General features: G+C 41.2%; 1 protein-coding gene across 1 annotated transcript; it reads left to right on the top strand.

The window, feature by feature from the left end:
* Positions 1 to 587: 587 nt before the first annotated feature.
* On the top strand, positions 588 to 17,860 carry LOC119904410 (sodium/potassium-transporting ATPase subunit alpha-1). Its single transcript, XM_038721051.1, has 23 exons — positions 588 to 755; positions 1,216 to 1,326; positions 4,977 to 5,036; positions 7,052 to 7,153; positions 7,300 to 7,401; positions 7,501 to 7,614; positions 7,883 to 8,017; positions 8,558 to 8,675; positions 8,969 to 9,237; positions 9,337 to 9,645; positions 10,471 to 10,605; positions 10,923 to 11,115; positions 11,226 to 11,401; positions 11,653 to 11,789; positions 12,521 to 12,671; positions 12,802 to 12,970; positions 13,060 to 13,214; positions 13,385 to 13,508; positions 13,713 to 13,858; positions 13,985 to 14,115; positions 14,620 to 14,721; positions 16,095 to 16,186; positions 17,693 to 17,860. Exons 1-23 carry the CDS (start codon positions 744 to 746, stop codon positions 17,719 to 17,721), a joined length of 3,072 nt encoding a protein of 1,023 aa, XP_038576979.1. The 5' UTR covers positions 588 to 743; the 3' UTR covers positions 17,722 to 17,860.
* The last annotated feature ends 1,386 nt before the right edge of the window (positions 17,861 to 19,246 follow it).

Below are 19,246 nucleotides of genomic sequence, written 5' to 3'. Positions count from 1 at the left end.
AGTCTTTTATTGAAATACCTCGTTCAGCTTAGGGCAATCAGTCTCCTGTAGAACAGGACTTTCACCTTTCTAGCTCTGCTTTTATCTCTGTGTCTTATTTCACTACTGTCTACTATCTTGTCTTTACCCCCCCCCCCCCCCCCCCCCCCCCCCATTCATCCCTGTTTTTACTGTAAACTGAGCACACAGAGAGCGCAAGGATTGACTTGGGTTACTCCGGAGCTGAAGGGCGTGGGGTGTTTGGCCGTCCAAACCTGTTGCAAGTAAAGGTCAAAACTTAAACCCTGTGTGGAAGGAGGAATGTATTGAGGAAAGACAGTAAATGATTAAAGAGTGAAAGATGGAGAAGGGAAGCAGTAAGAACAAAACAGGGAAGTTGAGCAAGATTTACCCCTCCCCTTTCTCCCGTACTCCTCCTCACTGTATGGCTCCCTCCCCCGGTAACCACCCACGCTTCCCTCCCCAACACTACTACTCACCTGTCTAGTTTCACCCCTCTCCATCTCCCCTCCCCCCAAGCTCCTCCTCTCAGCAGGGCAGGTGAGCCAGTTGTGGGTATAAAGGCATGCTAACGTCAAGCAATGTATCTTCTCTGCTCTGGGGAGTGCGGAAGACAGGAGGAAACAGGGTTGAGAGAGCGAGAGTGTATGAGAGAGAGAGAGAGAGTGAGAGAGAGGCGGAGTAGGAAAGCTGTAATTTAAAAAGACAATTGGATTGACTGTTCTCAGACTTGCATTGCAAACATGGGGCTGGGAGTAAGTACTGGAACTTTGTCACATGTTTTGGCCTGGTTTCTAAGAGTCTTCAGATTTAGGTTAAGATTAGGTAGTTATGTTCTTCAGTTTTGAGCTCAGACCAAGTTACGTTCACAAGTTATTGGTTAAGCTTGACAGTTGTAGAATGCCTGAAGTACTTTGAAGTATCTTGGTTTCGAAATCTGTTGTGTGAGCGTATAGTTTTTGTGTGTGTGTTTTTTTTTTTTTTTACAGTTTAGAGCTCTTCAGACTTTTCAAAGTAGAGATTTTTACAGGAGTAACTCACAATCCTTCTAATAATGATTAACACAAGTTTTAGAGCATGTTTGAACAGCGAAGTTGACACAGCTTTCTTGCTGCTTTCTTACTCGTGACACAAAAGAGGAAGCTTCAGAGCAATCTTCCTGCATGTACTCAATCTTGTGCAGAAGCTAATTTTGTCTCACTTTCTTTCATCCAGAGAGGGAAAGATGAGTACAAACCGGCAGCAACCGCAGATAGCCATGAGAAGAAAGGCAAGAAAGGTAAAGCTAAGAAGGACATGGATGAGCTGAAGAAAGAAGTTGACCTGGTGAGTACACAAACAAAAAGTCCAACCAATCTGTGATTATCTGGTAGCGCATGATTGGGGCGATTTCACTATGTGAACACAAAAGTGACTTTGTTAATCACTTTGTTAAAAGTGTTTGTAAATTGCAAAATTCACCTTAATTAAAACCGAAAAGAACAGGCGTTAAATAGAATGACCTTCTTGAACTTTACAACCATGTTCTCCCACACACATCGCTTTTCTCATACTTAATGACAGTCTTGGACAGCCATGTTAATACTGTTGGTCTACTGTAGGTCACTACCATTGGTCACAGCAATGAGGCTGAGACAAACCTCACGGCTAGTCACATGAGATGTAGCTGTCTGCTTCGTATTTCATAAAGATTGCTACTTACACTGATGCGTGTACTGTCACGTGTTATTAAGGAGTTCACAGCTATACTTAACTTCTATGTCATGCTTATCTAGATTGGGTTTCAGCGCTGAAGTGTTGGTTGGGAGGCTCTATTGTCATTATTATCTTCAGTTTCTCAAAACACATGAACTGTTCCTTACCGCAGCTGCTAAACATGTATTTTTCTGCATTTTACTTCCTTTTGTTCATTTATCTCTGGCCACAATCAGATACAAAATTTTCACCACTTTACTCAGCTACTTTTGATGCATAGGCATTTGCAGAGTTGTAAAGTTGCATGCATTGAGGTTTAGGTGCATTTGACGTATCCTGTGTGGCCCAATTTCCACTGGTGTCAGCCTTTTCCTCTCAATCTGAAGCTGTAGCTGGCTGAGGTCGTTTCCCAAGGTCAGTGAGGCACTCTTGCATTAAGTTCATCCCCAAGTCAATGTAAAGGGCTCATGAATGATATGAGACAGCATTTTTAAATGTATGATGGTGGCATTTTATAAAGCAGAAGTAGATTTGTTAAAGGTATTAAGGTTTAATCTGTAAATTCTTTGAAGTTTTCCACAGTTGTTCTCACTTTGTTCATGAGCTACCCTTAAAACAGCTTGTTAAAAGACAAAGTGCCTTTTACCCTCTGAACAAACGTGTCCTTCACAAGGTCAGTTCACAAGGAGGCAGATTCAGCTTTCACTCACAAAGCACTAAGTAGACATTAGTGAACCTGACATGATAAAATGGCCTGCTAATGATTTGATAATATAATTATGATTTACATTTTCTGTTTTTTGATGCATGATGTCTTATAGATTTAAACTGGTCTTTGACTTTCACAAGGTCATCAATTAATGGTGTAGATTGATGCTGTTAGCTTGTAGCAGATATGCTGTTTGTTTCTAAAGTAACTTTTCAAAACAGCAAGATAATATGGATTTCATGGCTTGTCGCCAGTTTTATAATTAATCCATTTAATTATTGCATATTTTTCTGGAATCCCTACCCAATGTCACCCACCAGGTCAAAGAGCACTGCAGGTTATTGGGTAATAAAACTCCCATCTAGGTGAAATATTAATGATTATTGTCCTCTGTACGTCTTAACTAGATCTCAAAGTCCTGCTGCTGCTGAAGGACATCTCAATGCCATGGCAACCGTACCACCAGTCTGCCATAACCTCCCCAACTCAGCATATCATTTACTGCAATTAACAGCTGGCACTGTCTTTAATGTGTCTTTCTGCTAAGAGTGTGTTGTGTCTTCAGAAAGGCTTTCATTTCCAAAAAAGTTTCACACAGAAAGGGCAACAGTGTCATGTATTGATAATCCTCAGGTTTCAGATTTGAACTATGGTTAAAAAATAATAGCATATTGGGCAGTAGTAAAACAGTAGTAAGATTGTGAGTGAGTCTCTATGGCGCCCATGAAGCTGCCATGTTAATGATTATTGCACCATCGTGTTATTAAGGAGTCAAAGTCCAGCTAAAGACAATGGACACTATTCCCATAGCAACATAAAGCGTACAGTGATTTGGTCCATCAGAATATGCTAAAAATAGACTCGTGTTCAATTTGGCCGAGTTCAAAATCAATGGGTTCTGTAAGACATTTCTCAAAGTAGGCCTGGAATGTGTGTTTGGCCATCCAAACTTTATCCAAATGTGTGTGTTTATGAGCCGCAGTATCAAAGCTAGGGAAGAAATTTCCTCTACAGGCTTCAAAAGAACTGCAGACTAACAGCATGTGATAAATCATTATGCATGGCACGTTTGAACACTTGACTTGCTTATTATAATGCAAAACGATGGCAGGCCAGGCAGAACCGTGCAATTACACCCATTTTCTCCACTGTCTGTAAAGAGTGCACATAGATGTAAAGGGACTCACTTCATCCATTAACAGCTTAGGACTTCACATTTTCAGCCATCAAATTACCATTACGCAAGTGTCTAATTTTATACAGTGCTTACTATCAAGAAGTGGATGATTTGAAACATTCAACTTTAAAAGGTCAAAGTAAACTTACATAATATCTTGGGACACTGTCACTGAGTGGTGTGAACTGATGCATTTTTCATTTGTTTCTTAATTAATTCCCTTAATTATTCATTCATTCACTATGGACAAACAGCTGAGAACAAAGCTGCACTATTATAGGCCATTTAAGGCTTTTACTAAAGATCATTAAAACGGGTGTGCATGATTTAAACAAATAACCATGTTATCGTCTCAGATATTTTTCCTTGTACTCCATGTAATAATAATGAATACAAGCAGAGACGTGACACACTTTCCTTTTAAATAATAGTTGGCTCATTGCATTTATTCAAGGTGTAGCAAGCTGTGCAGCTTCTTATTTAAAGAAAAAGTAATTACTGAGGAAAAAAAAATTATTAATGCCATACCGAAGTGGAAAATTCAGGACCAGAATTCCTCACATGTGTGAGGTCAGTAAACCACCACAGAAACCAGCGTGGGCGTCTTTACTTGGACTATTTCACCCTCTTGCATTTTGTATAAAGATTACAATACTTTGATGTTTCGCAGTATTAAACAAAAACGAAAAGTGGGAGTCAGATATTGTGGCAGATCCTCCAAATTACATTGGAAATCTCTATTCATTCACTCACTGTAGGCGTTATTTCAAAAAACACAGTGTAGGCGCATGAATGTGGCAGCGTCTCTGGTTGTTCTTTTGCAGATTCACAAAAATGAAGAGATGCTACTGGATGAAACCTTTTTTAAAAGAATTATAGCCACTATGATCAAAATACACCTGAAAACAACACTTCAGCTAATCATTTCATCCACCAAATGAATTTTGATGGCACTGGTGTTGGGTTCAGCTGTGAGTGTGAAAGAGTGGGCTCCACTCCTGGGTAAACTCCACCAAAATGTCAGCAGTCCTGTGTGCAAGCATCAGTACATCAGTTGGGTAGCACTGATTCGGCTGGAAGGACTGTTTGGGTGAGCCCATACATAACTGAGCTCATGGCGGCTTAGCCAGGTCTTGGCTGCAAGTTTTCAATCACCAGCAAACTCGAATGTCTGCTTTGACTAATCTTAAAATCACACTGTATGGACGGGCATGCATCCATAATCCTGATCAGATGGTCGGTTTTCGCCATGTCATCTTTATGTTCCCCCTGTACCTCTGGAGGCCATGACAGGACATTTTTTAATCCTCAAAGGAGGTAATATCTGCGGTTTTAAAATGACAGACTTGTTTTACACAATGTCTCTCAATCTCTTTCTGTCTGTGTCTCTCTTAGGATGACCACAAGCTAACCATGGATGAACTTCACAGAAAATATGGAACCGACCTAAACAGGGTGAGCACTTTCTCAGACTGATGAGTTATTTATCCACCATTCTAATGTTAGAGTAATGCAAAGTAGTGCAGATGCAGACAATTTTGCAACATATTCTCACTCAATTCAATTCAATTCAATTTTATTTATATAGTGCCAAATCACAACAACAGTTATCTCACAGCACTTTTCATAAAAGAGCAGGTCTAGACCGTACTCTATGATGCTATTTACAGAAGCCCAACAGTTCCCACCAAGAGCAAGCACTAGGCGACAGAGGCAAGGAAAAACTTCCTTTTAAGAGGCAGAAACCTCGAGCAGAACCATGGCTCAGGGTGGGCGGCCATCTGCCTCGACCGGTTGGGGTGAAGGAGAGAGAGAGAGAGAGATAGAGGGCAGGAGAGGAACAGAGAGAAAAAGAGAGGGATGGAAGGAGAGAGAGGGGAGGGAGGCAGCCTACACAATTTACACACACAGAGGTACAGACAGTAAAGGTGATGTTGCTATAGACTAAATGAAAAATGGTACAGATATTTATAGTAGTGTTAATGATAACAATCGTAATGTTAATGATTATAAAAACAATAATAATAATAGGACTAGTAACAATAGTCGTTGCAGCAGAGGGTGCCGAGCAGGAACACGGTTTATCACAAGTTGATAAAATTATTATTAAGGGGTGAGTTCAACCAAATTAGTAATAAAATTAAACCTCCAGTGGTGTCTGGCTATTCAGAAAGTTTTGGTTTTATTCGTCCACAAACTCTAACAGAAATGTAGAGTTTTTTATTTCACATACTTTAAATCACGATGTGAACCCCCCAGATTTGTTTTAGGATCCCATGGTGGGGTCAACCCACTGCTCTGGATAGTCCATGGTTTACCTAGGTACTATTTCTTCAGTAGAAAGTAGTTCCAATAAATGTCCATAGGTAAGTCTGCGGATTACCCAGAGTAACTGTGTAACTGCATTGTGTCTTAGAAACAAATGTTGCTGTTTAACTTTTCAATGCAGCACAAAAGGAATTTTATTCACCTACATTGTGTTGGGGTGTTTGCAGAAATCTCAGAGATGTACACAAATAGAATAAAAACTATGAGCATGGCCAAATACCACTAGAGGTAGGAAAGAAATTGCTGTGATTTGTGTGAACTGATCCTGAACGTGTCAATAGATGTCACATTGTACATAAAAGGGGAAACTCAAAAAATGTGCTTTTCATGTTTCATTCTTCATCGAGCTGAGGACACACACACAGAATCCCAGTACACCCCTACGGTGGCCAAATGCTTGACTGATGCTGCTTATCTGTAGAAATCTGATCTGTCTGAATTTGCCCCAAAACAAAGACTTCATTCACGCAGGAACACTGGCCTTATTGACCCTAACCACAAGGGGAAAAATGCTGCTTTTCACTCCTGGTACCCCGCCAAAGAGACCTTCAGTTACACTCTTAATTCTTCTACTCTCTTCTATTTTTTGACACTGTAAGAAAATATGACCGTCACCTTGTTGAACTACCCACCGTTCGTTGATAATAGAGATACAACAGATCTTCCCTCGTGCTGTAATCACTCTTTCCATATCACACCTGGGATTTACCTCAAGCTTAAAGTCTAATTACACAGAATCATGACAATCAGTAATTGTATGATTAGTGAGATCTTTATTCCTGTGGATGTGGTTGCTTTTGTTTTTGTTTCAGCCAAATTTAATCCACCAACTCCTGAGGTAATAGCACTGTAGTAGCGTAGCAGTATAAAGAGTTCAGCAGGGAACATGTCGCTCTAACTTGTCCTTCAGAGTGTTTCCCTCCTGTAAATGAACAAAGACAAAGCTGTAGAGTAGCAGGGCAAAAACTGGACACACAGGTTTTTCTTAGTTGACACAGACATAACCACACAGGTACTTCAGGCGGGATGATGCATTACTTAATCCTGTTTGTGTTTTTCTGTCAATCTGTCAGGCTGTTGGTGGGCTAACTGTATTTTAGCTAACACGCAAAGTTTCTTCTTTCTTCGTTGTCTCTTTTTAGGGTCTTTCCGGCTTCAGAGCAAAGGAGATCCTGGCCCGGGATGGCCCAAACGCCCTCACGCCTCCTCCCACAACGCCTGAATGGGTCAAGTTCTGTAAACAGGTAAAGATCAACCCTGGGCTGAACTTCCCAGAAGGGAGTGCAACATTTTCAATGCAAAACACATTTTGCATATTCAAATTCTAGAAAGGCAAATTCACTAATTTTAAGCAGCAAAGTCTTGAAACTTGAATGTTAATGTATTCCAGCTGTTTGGTGGCTTCTCCATGCTGCTGTGGATTGGCGCTATCCTCTGCTTCCTCGCTTACAGTATCCAGGCTGCAGCAGAAGATGAACCAGCCAATGATAACGTAAGGAGGTCTTTGTCAGTGTATCATATGTTAATTTTATCTATTAAATAAATACCACCAAAGATGAGCTGACTCACAGCCTTTTCCCTCTCCCTGTAGTTGTACCTGGGTGTTGTGCTTTCCGCTGTTGTCATCATCACTGGTTGCTTCTCCTACTACCAAGAGGCCAAGAGCTCCAAGATCATGGACTCCTTCAAGAACCTGGTCCCACAGGTGAGTTTGTTTCTTGACTTTTGGACCTTCATATCTGTGTCCCAGTTTTCCTAAACAGAAAACAGTACAATTGAAAAGCTGACTAATGATAGAACATGTTGAACAAGTATTACTTCATCCATTACTTCAATTTATCTTCTGGTTTCTTCTGGTTTCTTGCTGCTGGGAATAAAAGCAAAACCTGTTCAGACAGAGTAATGCCTTTTGACATGTATAAATCTGTTCAAAAATTGTCCTAAAAACATATATTTCTCCTTTGGTCTCTTAGCAAGCCCTGGTAATCCGTGACGGTGAGAAGAGCAGCATCAACGCTGAAGAGGTGGTGGTCGGAGATTTGGTGGAGGTTAAAGGCGGAGACAGGATCCCAGCTGATCTGAGAATCATCTCTGCTCAAGGCTGCAAGGTCCGTCCCTCAGAGGCTTGTTTGTACAGACATTCTTATGGAGTCTTTGTTTGAAACAGCACTTAAGATATTGAATAATTGTTTATTTAGATTGTATTTGGGCTGTACACATGTATGTGTTTGTAGTTTACGTATTATTAGAGTTTTTAAGTTCAACTTAAGTTTTCTTGTTCGAGTGGATACTAAGACAAATTAAATCATCAGTCTGTCGGTAAGTCAGAGATAAAGTTGCTTAACATCTGATGGGAATGACAATATGTTGACAGATGTGGTTTATTTAGCATCATTTTGCTTCGTCTTGATCACTTTCTGAAAAAAAAGCTTTCTTTTGACTGACTCAAAACTTGTCTTGTTTGTTCCTTAGTTTAAATTTATTTAGATGCAAATGTCTCATCTTCTTCCTTACTTCTTTTCCCGCTTTTGTCAGAGACCACCAATGAAAGTCTTGGATTTTTTACATTGTCCTGCAGACATCAAGTCATTTTCACTTCTTTGGATGTTTTCTTCTGATATTTCATTCTTGCTTTGCTGCTCCGTTAGGTGGACAACTCCTCTCTGACTGGAGAATCCGAGCCCCAGACTCGTACTCCAGACTTCTCCAACGACAACCCTCTGGAAACCAGGAACATTGCTTTCTTCTCCACTAACTGTGTTGAAGGTAGAGAACAAACAGAGAAATTCATTTGTCTACAGTTTTAATTAGATTCAATTTAAGTCCAAGTAAGAAGGAGATTAAACTTAAATCTTCAAAATTTTCGAATGCGCTGGGCAACTTTTATGGAGATAATTTGGTTTAAGTAGAAGTTGAAGAAAAGTGAGAATTTACCAAACATTTTAAGATGAAGACATCTAATATTGAAATGTTGGTGATGGTGTTTTTCAACAATGCGAGAGTAATTAAATAATAATTTGATAGGTGAACTCATCAAATCAGTCTCTTGCTCTCTCCAGGTACTGCCAAAGGAGTGGTCATCAACACTGGAGACCGTACCGTGATGGGTCGTATTGCCACCCTGGCTTCCAGTCTGGATTGCGGCAAAACTCCCATCGCCATCGAGATCGAGCACTTCATCCACATCATCACCGGCGTGGCCGTCTTCCTGGGTGTGTCCTTCTTCATCCTTTCGCTCATCCTTGGGTACGGGTGGCTGGAGGCCGTCATCTTCCTCATTGGTATCATTGTTGCCAATGTGCCTGAAGGTCTCCTGGCTACTGTCACTGTGAGTTGTGATTGTCCAGGTTCCAGCATTTCTGCCCGAGTCTCATTCTCTCACAATAGAATGATGTGATAGGTAAAAATGCTCAATGTCTGTCTCTAGGTGTGTCTGACTCTGACTGCTAAGCGTATGGCCAAGAAGAACTGCCTGGTGAAGAACCTGGAAGCCGTCGAGACCCTGGGCTCCACCTCCACCATCTGCTCCGACAAGACCGGCACCCTGACCCAGAACAGGATGACCGTGGCCCACATGTGGTTCGACAACCAGATCCACGAGGCCGACACCACAGAGAACCAGAGCGGGGCCTCCTTCGACAGGAGCTCTGCCACCTGGGCTGCTCTGGCCAGAATCGCCGGACTGTGCAACCGCGCCGTATTCCTGGCAGAGCAGAGCAATGTTCCCATCCTGAAGGTGAGCAGTGTTTGCATGCAGAGTCATCTGTTAAACTCTTCTGGTCACCAACACTAAACTTTTTGCTGTAATTCGCCCATTCTGATCACAAAAGAGTCAAAATAATTCTCCAGTGTAAAAAGATATCAGTAACATTGACTTTTGGCGTAACACCATCTCTTAGTCCTGGTTGTAAACAAGCACATTTTACCCTCATGACCTCATGGAATATTTGTCTTCCTTCAAACACTTTGTTGAATTGGATACTGTACCCAGATGAATGCTGTGATCCAGTGGCTGTGTGGGAGGTGCCTCTGCATTATGACTTGGCAAGAAACTTTTTGGATCCCAGAAAATACAAATCCAGCTCAACTGCACTACAAATCTTTATAAAAAGCACTCAACATAATTAAAGGCCTTTTCAGAAATATATAGCTGCCGCTATAGCAAGAGGTGGCTAGACAGGCCTATTCATTTATTTCTTAACGAGTACTGACAAGTGTATTTCTTTCTCAAACCACACACTGGGAGCAGGATGAAATGAGGCATGCCAGGCTTTTCACTGGAAAATTGTCTACCTAATATATTTTTAAATCATTGAACTTGAAGCTGATCCTAATTCATCTGATTTATAAAGAAGCAAAAACAACTCTTGAATTTGGTCTTTCTGTTTACATAGATTTCTCATTGTCAGTGTCTTGTAGAAATCTTTTATGTGACTCCCCACCCAGAGTAAATGTGGATAAATTATCCTTAATTTGACTTAAATGTGTATTGTTAAAAAAGAAGGACCAATCTCGGACAAACCCACTCATCCAACTCTTTGTCCTTTGCTTGAATCCAAAGAGAGATGTAGCCGGTGACGCCTCAGAAGCTGCCTTGCTAAAGTGTATTGAGCTGTGCTGCGGATCTGTAAGCGGCATGAGAGAAAAATACCCCAATATTGCTGAGATCCCCTTCAACTCCACCAACAAATACCAGGTAAAGAATCCACAAATCAACAATTCAAAAAAATCAAACATTACAGCTTCTACATTTGTTGTTAATTACGTAGTATATTGCAGGTGAGGTAATGTACATCTCAATCCATAAAAACTTGGCAAACCCGACCGACATTGTAAGACAATACTTGTAGTGTTATCGTAGAGAAATGTTGATGTACGCCCTCTAGTGGTTAGATTTGTGCATGTCTTTCAAGAGCCATTTTTGACAAATGAGGACCTATGTTTCTTGACACAAATTATTGCTCGCAACTACGAAACAAGTATTTAAAATCCAGGCTTCCTCTTGTCCCACAGCTCTCCATCCACAAGAATACAACTCCTGGAGAGTCCAAGCACCTGCTGGTGATGAAAGGAGCCCCAGAGAGGATTTTGGATCGCTGCTCCTCCATCATGATCCAGGGCAAAGAGCAGGTTCTGGATGATGAGATGAAAGACGCCTTCCAGAACGCCTATGTTGAGCTGGGAGGACTTGGAGAGAGAGTGCTGGGTACACCATAGCCTTAATTATAGTAATATTCTTAGTGGTTTTTAATTAGTTGGTGAATAAAAAAGGAATCGGCGCACTCCTGACAAGCATTTTGTTCCTGTCTTACTCAGGTTTCTGCCATTTCAACTTGCCTGATGACCAGTTCCAAGATGGCTTTGCTTTTGACACTGACGAGGTGAACTTCCCCACTGAGAACCTGTGCTTCATTGGCCTCATGTCCATGATCGACCCCCCTCGTGCTGCTGTGCCCGATGCCGTGGGCAAATGCAGGAGCGCTGGAATCAAGGTATATAACTGTAGTCTTTTCAGGTGAGGTCTGTATCTAAAATATGTGTCAGTTCAGGACCAAAACCTCAATTATAAATATACACCCTTAGCTAAAATAAATGTCTCACCATCCAAATTCCTCAAAACCTGAAAACACTGCAATTGGTTGAATTGGTTTACTCACTTATCATGAAAGTTCATATCTTCCCCATTTTTGGGTTATTGTACTTTGCAATCATGTTCTTTGTAAATACTTGACTATCTCTACAGGTTATCATGGTCACAGGTGACCATCCCATCACAGCCAAGGCTATCGCTAAGGGTGTGGGTATCATCTCTGAAGGCAACGAGACAGTCGAAGACATTGCTGCCCGCCTCAATGTACCCGTCTCAGAGGTCAATCCTAGGTGAGTACACTTACTAAAGCTTGTGGCACTAAACATTAAGAGGATATACATTCTTGCAGGTTGAACACCATGCTTAAAATGATTTTCTAGCATCAGCACTAGTTAATTCAAGTCTTCCTTCTAAACATGTCTCTTCTACTAATGCTTGCACTAATAGAGCAAAATTAAATCAGCTTTGGCTAACAAGCCCTGCAAACTACTCAGCCAAAAAGGCTTTTATCATGACAATTCACTGTAGACAAATAAATCTACATGTGTCTCTGAGATGGCAGTTTCACTATTTCTTCATCTGCAAGTTTAGTCCGTGTTCAGATCACAGTCACACTGTAAAAATCCCCAAACATGGACATTAAAAATTATCCTAGGCAGAAACCTCATGCAGGCTTCCATATATACAGGCAAAAGATTACACTATCCTGTACAATGGGACTGATAAAATGTTAAAAATATATATAATTCAATGTCTGTAGTAAAGGTTTGATGTTTTAGCAGGTCCTGAAGATGTAGATCACTTTATTCTAAATCTAACTTTTTGCTGTCGATGCCATGATTTTCCTGTAAGAGATGTCGAGGCTGTTTTCAAAAAGAATTTCCTGTTTTACCAGTTTGTCCATTCCACATGATTTTCTTTTTGTATTTCCCTGATTACAGCCCCATCCTCAGTCTTCCCCTTGGAAACAGGATGTGGCATTACAACTGGTGTCCTAATGTTGCTGTGATTTCCTCTCCAGGGATGCCAAGGCCTGTGTTGTCCACGGTGGCGAGCTGAAAGACATGACTTCAGAGCAGCTTGACGATGTGCTGAAGCACCACACTGAAATTGTCTTTGCCAGAACCTCCCCTCAGCAGAAACTTATCATTGTAGAAGGTTGCCAGAGACAGGTCAGCATCATGGGGAATTGTTCACAGACACAAGCTTTCAGAAATGTCTGTTGTCCTGGATTTTTGTTTTTGTAAAAGACAAAAATCCTGCACCAAGTGGACATCCTAACACGTCTTCCGTCTCTCTCAGGGAGCCATTGTGGCTGTGACAGGTGATGGTGTGAACGACTCTCCTGCTCTGAAGAAGGCTGACATTGGCGTTGCTATGGGTATCGCTGGATCTGACGTCTCCAAGCAGGCTGCTGACATGATCCTGCTTGACGACAACTTTGCCTCCATTGTCACTGGAGTGGAAGAAGGTAAGACCTACAGAGTGCAAAAAGCGTCTTTTTAACTGCTCAATTATCCCTATTTCCTCACAAGATTAATTTTTAAATGTCTTTGTCAGGCCGTCTGATCTTTGACAACTTGAAGAAGTCCATTGCCTACACTCTGACCAGTAACATCCCTGAGATCTCACCCTTCCTCCTCTTCATCATCGCCAACATCCCTCTGCCTCTGGGAACCGTCACCATCCTCTGCATTGACCTGGGAACTGACATGGTGAGAGCCCTTATTTCTTGACACCATACACATTTGTCATCAAAGGAAAATTATTGTAAGGTCATATCTGTGCAACCAAGATTAAAGGAGGAAGCTACATTACGTGAATATGGGTGCACAATTTACCTAATTTACTTTTTAACCCTCTTAATTTACTTGCTGTCTCCCAGGTCCCCGCCATCTCCCTGGCTTATGAAGAAGCTGAGAGCGACATCATGAAGAGACAGCCCAGAAACCCCAAAACAGACAAACTGGTGAATGAGAGGCTCATCAGCATGGCCTATGGACAAATCGGTAAGAATAAGGATACCTAAGGATACCTGAATGAAATGTAGTTAATATGGTTATGGACTGTAGCATTAACAATTTTCATTTTATTACAATGGCTTCTCAAACTGACATTTGTGAGAGTTGGTTGTTGTGGGGAATTTTATTTAAATCTTTTCCATCTGGGCAATGCCTTGTCTAAAATGTTACACTGCTCTTCTTCTCTGTTAGGTATGATACAGGCCACAGCTGGGTTCTTCACATACTTTGTGATCCTGGCTGAAAACGGTTTCCTCCCCATGGACCTGCTGGGGATCCGAGTGCTGTGGGACGACAAATATGTAAATGACCTGGAAGACAGCTACGGACAGCAGTGGGTCAGTAATCCTAGTTTTTTTTTTTTTAAGAATACTAAGGTCTGTCATTAGCAGTAATGCTTGAGCGAAAATGTGAAGAATAGAATTGGAAAATGTCCTAATCTTTTTACATTTACTTTCCACCAGACATACGAGCGCAGAAAGATCATAGAGTTCACCTGCCACACAGCTTTCTTCACCAGCATTGTCATCGTCCAGTGGGCCGATCTGATCATCTGTAAGACTAGGAAGAACTCTATCGTGCAGCAAGGCATGAAGTATGTACATGTAAAAACATATAAGATCTTTTAAGGTACAAACAGTCACTTACAAACTTTTTTTCTCAGATGATAAATTCAAGCAGGGAACTTTTGTAGTCTGACCTTCATGTTTAATATCTTCTCTTTTCTTCAAACAGGTTTAAACATTTTATTTTACGGTGAAACACCCACAGCTGTTAAGGTCAAATATTTTTACAACAATTATGTTAGGATCTGGTCAGGGCAGAAGGCAAATGATCTTTCCCAGTGATAGTCTGGGTTTATTCAGGATACCACCAGTTTGTCTACGATGACAACAATGGAGTCACTCAAGTGTCAGTCAAATGTCAAAACATCCAAGACTAAATTGGGGTCTAGATATTTCTTGTGGGAGTCTTTATTACTTCAGGAGTTGTCATCCTAACAGTAATCACAGTGTAGAGTGCTCTCATGTTAAGTCATGTTAAGAAGTAGCAGAAATTAGTTGATTGTTCTAACCGTGTTAACTCTTTGCCTCCACAGGAACCATATCCTCATCTTTGGTCTATTTGAGGAGACAGCTCTGGCTGCATTTCTGTCATATTGCCCGGGCATGGATGTTGCCCTCAGAATGTATCCACTCAAGTGAGTAAAACACACACACACACACAAGGATACACCCATACTGTGATTTTGAACTGAACTAAAACACTTTTTGCACTAATCTTTTATTATATGAGCACAATATGGATTAAGTGTATCCCTATTAAAGTAATTGTAATGTAATTGTTATCCATAAAATAATATTCAACATTCACTACACTTCCCAGAGGCCTCTTGTTAATCTGTGCAGCCAGAGCTTTGACATTGTTTTCCTTGGAGTCCGCAATTGTGAAGTTTAAGACTGTGCTGTTTTACCTTTATTATCTTGTTTAAAAAAAGGTGGATATATTAGTGTCACCAGTAATTTCCACTTCAGAGGCAGAGTGAAGCAGAAGAGCTGCTATAGTAATGAGATTCTTTGCCCAAAAGAGAAAAATAGAAAGCAGTGCGGGCACGTTAAGCTCGTTAGCACAGGAGTTTCACACGCAGCTGAAATCTCCCCATCTTGCTCTCCTCGTTATTGTTTTGCATCTTCCCCTGCTCCTGCTCCTCCTTTCTTCCTCGCCGACTTTTTATCTGTTCCCAGCGTCTCTCTCTCTTCTTTCTCAAACTCCACATCCACCCACTCACCCACTCACCATTCTCCAAGGGTGACTGCCGATGTTTTACTAACCTTGGCTTCTCTTCCTTTCTTGTCTGAGCCCCTTGTGTCTCTCCTCTCGGTTTTTGTTGTCCTGTCCCTATTTCTGTCCTGTCTGCTTTCTGTGTGTGTGTTTTTTTTCTCTTTTTTATTTCTGCCTTTACCTCTAAGGTTCTCTCTTGCAGTTTATATTCAGATATGAGATAGAAAGGTATTTATTGCTAAAGGAAGATCTACAGAAAATTGACAGCAAATTATCAATTAATTAAACAAAAGTGGGTCTTCTTAGATAGTTTGAAAGTGTTAATGCATTTGAAACCATACTGTACATATTTTTGACATTTGAAGAGATAATGTGTACTCTCCCGATTGACATTTTAAGAAGTCCATTTTGGTATTTTTGTAATGGTCTGTGTGCAAATATTTGGAGCAATGCATTATGGGGTTTTATAACAGTTTTTTTGCGTTTGGCAGAGAGGACTCTCAAAGAGATTAACACATCAACGTCCTTATATTTAACACTACTGCTTCATTTTGCTTACACAGAGATTCTGAATGAATCCTAATAGTTAGGTCTCAAAAGCCTGATGTTCACCCCCAAAGCTTTTCATGTGCTCTTAGGGAACCTTCAACAAGCCATAATGCCATAAAACTCTCTATGCTGGTATTACTCACTAACTCAGCCTCTTCAACAGCCTGTGAAGAGTGCCCTTGTGTTTTTTTTGCCACATTCCAGTTGTAACTCAAACTCTCTTTCTGTCCGTCCATCCCTTAGGCCATCTTGGTGGTTCTGTGCCTTCCCCTACTCCCTCCTCATATTCCTGTACGACGAAGTCCGAAAATATATCCTCAGACGCAGCCCAGGCGGTAAGACCTTTACTGACTCTTCGTTTTGCTTTTTGATAGTTGAAGCTATTGGACAGGACAGGATAATCTCATTTTGGCCAAATCAGAATCAGACAAAAAAGTTCTGTCATTTTTAGTTGTGGTCCAAAGAGAACCATGAATCTCCAAAGTCTGCAATTTTTTTGATAAATGGAACAATTACATTTGACTTATTCATAAGCTACTCTTACTTCTAAAAAAACCTTTTAAAAACCCACTTTATTAGCGAAAAACAAATAGCTGGTTTCCACCAAATCCCCCCCCCCCGCCCAGATGTGGAAATGACACTCATGATATACAGACTGATTTGTAATACGAAGGTGTTTTAGTGAATGTATTAGAAAGTTAATGAACAACATGCGTGTATATGTGTGTTTGGCGTGTGCTGTGCATGTGCCCCTGTGTGCATGTGTCTGTTATCCCAAGCCGCAACTGGGTCTCCACACAGACCAGTGAACCGTGGCAGTTGGCAGGGCCCAGCGGGATTTCAACCCTCAACCCTGCCATTGTTAATGCCTCGTTCCACCCACGGAGCTGGGTAGAACCTGTATGCAGAGCTGGCTCTGATGCAGCTGTGTCTGTGCGTGTGTGTGTGTGTGTGTGTGCTACAGCTGAGCCCCAAAGCACAGATCAGTGAACATCCCATTGCCCATCCATGGTGAATAATGTGTTACAATTAGAGAGAAAAGACGAGTTAAACTGTCACAGTTTCAAACTACTTTGAATGAATTTTAAATGAATGTTAAAATAAGATTAATTTAGTTACTCTCACAAAATCATAGTAAATGAGGTTTTTCCACTGTGTACAACTGTCCTCCAGATTATTTTTAACCCTGGGCTGAATAAAGTTTCACAGTTTTGCTCAAAAGTGGAAACCATGATTCCAGCCCAGTGATTTTTATCCCTCTGTGAAACACATGAATTTCAGTGGTTCAGACCTAAAAATAAAATGTAGCTTTGGGCTCAGTGGGAAGATGCCAAATCACATAATTCAAGCATCCACACCTTGGAGTCACACTGACTCCGAACACAATCTTGTTTGATTGCGAGTACATCTAATGATACCACAGTTCCTCATGTTGTTTGAGCTGCATTGTCAGGTCATTTTAGTCATATGGATGATATCGTCATCTCATGAGCAAATGACAAAAAATTCCACAACCTCCATGTCCCCTGCAGGACTCAACTCTTAATGTTGTCATCAAGAAAGCCATGGTGGCGTTGGCTCTAAATTCAGGATGTGTCTTGCCCACACTCACTAATCAGGTCATATTTCTTTGAATCACTGTCAGCAAACATGATGGATGATATCATCCTGCAGGCTGACTGCAAAGTTAAAGGTCACGGCCTTTTCAGATCCACCAAGTCAACCTTCCTGTTATATCCCTTATTCTGATTGGTCTGTGAAAGAGGAGAATTTTAGACCCCACATGTTAGGCGAAATATCCCAAAACCCATGTCCCTAATTCTGTCTCCTTTGGTTTCTAGGTTGGGTGGAGCAAGAGACATACTACTGAGTCACCACAGAGGGAGCAGTCAGTGTTTCATCGTTATTTACTGCCATGTTAGTAAGACCCCGAAAACACAGAGCATGGATAAATTAAGAATACCTTGATGTATATGTCATTCACAATAAAATATTTCCGTACCATTGTATATTAAGGCTGCTGGGGAGTTTGTTTCTTTTCCTTCTCTCTGATATGGGAAGGATAAATACAGCATTTCAGGAGCTTCATGCAGTGTGTTGTTTCAAGGTTCAATAGGTATGTAGCAGTGAGTCAGGTTCGGTGACCCATGCAGTGGGATTATCCACCTCAACAGTTCCGTAACTTCGGTTCTGGGGTCAGGAGCATGCATTTAAAATAAAACAACTATTAGAGAGAGAGAATTGTCTTCACAAAGCAAATTAGGTGTTTTTGGATTTTTTTTTTTATAAGAAGTGTCTTAACTACAGCATAGTGGTCACATCTAGTACCTCCTATTTTGAAAGCTCCCTTCCAGTATCCACCAAATGTTTCTAGTATATCAAAAACAGAAAATTTAATCAGATTTAACTGCCAAATTTGATTGATTGGGTGAATTGAAATCAGTTAATTATCTGTTAACTGGTTTATCATTTACTAATCATGTCAGTGTTATCTGCATTTACACTGGGTTTTACCTTTTTTTAATCTTTATTTTGCCATGACTTTATCCAGCTACCTACCAGATATTAAAAAAAGCATGTAAGAGCAGTGTGTGTGTGTGTGTGTGTGTGTGTGTGTGTGTCCATTATCTCAAGGGCCAGTCTGCCACAGTGGCGTTTGCAATGGATTGCTTTGTTGACCGCTAATGCAAAGAGGCCCTCAGTGAAAATTAACTGAAGCCACTCTAGTGCTATCTACTTTGTGTTTACCCTGGTCATTATGAACGCCCCTTTTCTCCCTCTACCCCTCTGTGTGTGTGTGTGTGTGTGTGTGTGTGTGTGTGTGTGTGTGCGTGTGTGTACACAGTATCCTACTGTATCATCATACTAACCAGGTCACAGATGGCCTGCTTCACACACACATGCACACACTTGAGCTAGCAGGCTAGAAATTATGAATTGTCCTGTAGTGAAAACTGCGCATGCCGCCTAATTCAGGTTGGATGTTTCAACCGGCCAATCAGGTCATTTTCAGGGGATTTCTTTTACAGCAGAGGGTGCTAGTGCAAGACAGACAGCAAGGGTCTGCAGACAAAAGGATGGAGGGATGTGGAGGAAAAAAAAGGGAGATAGAGAATGAGGTTGATGGGCGGTGAGAAGAGTGAGTCGATGCGATAAAGAGGAAGGAAGAGTCGGAGCAAGGGAACAACAAACATTGGCGTTTTGTGGCGCACATTTTCAAGACATGTAATGAATCATCTCATTATGGTTTGCCAGCACAAAGGGTTGTGTGCGTGGGGGGGGTTCCTTACTGCTTTGTTGATTTTTTCTGATGAATTGTCATTCAGCTGAGATAAATTGAGCAGAGGGGGAGAGAGTGTGAGAGAGAGAGAGAGAGAGAGAGAGAGAGAGAGAAA

Source organism: Micropterus salmoides, unplaced genomic scaffold, assembly GCF_014851395.1.
Source record: "Micropterus salmoides isolate LMB-PRFRI ecotype aquatic unplaced genomic scaffold, ASM1485139v1 Ms_hic_scaffold_1, whole genome shotgun sequence".
Lineage (NCBI taxonomy): Eukaryota > Metazoa > Chordata > Actinopteri > Centrarchiformes > Centrarchidae > Micropterus > Micropterus salmoides.
The sequence above is the reverse complement of the archived record's forward strand: the minus strand, read 5'-3'. Positions and strand labels throughout refer to the sequence as shown.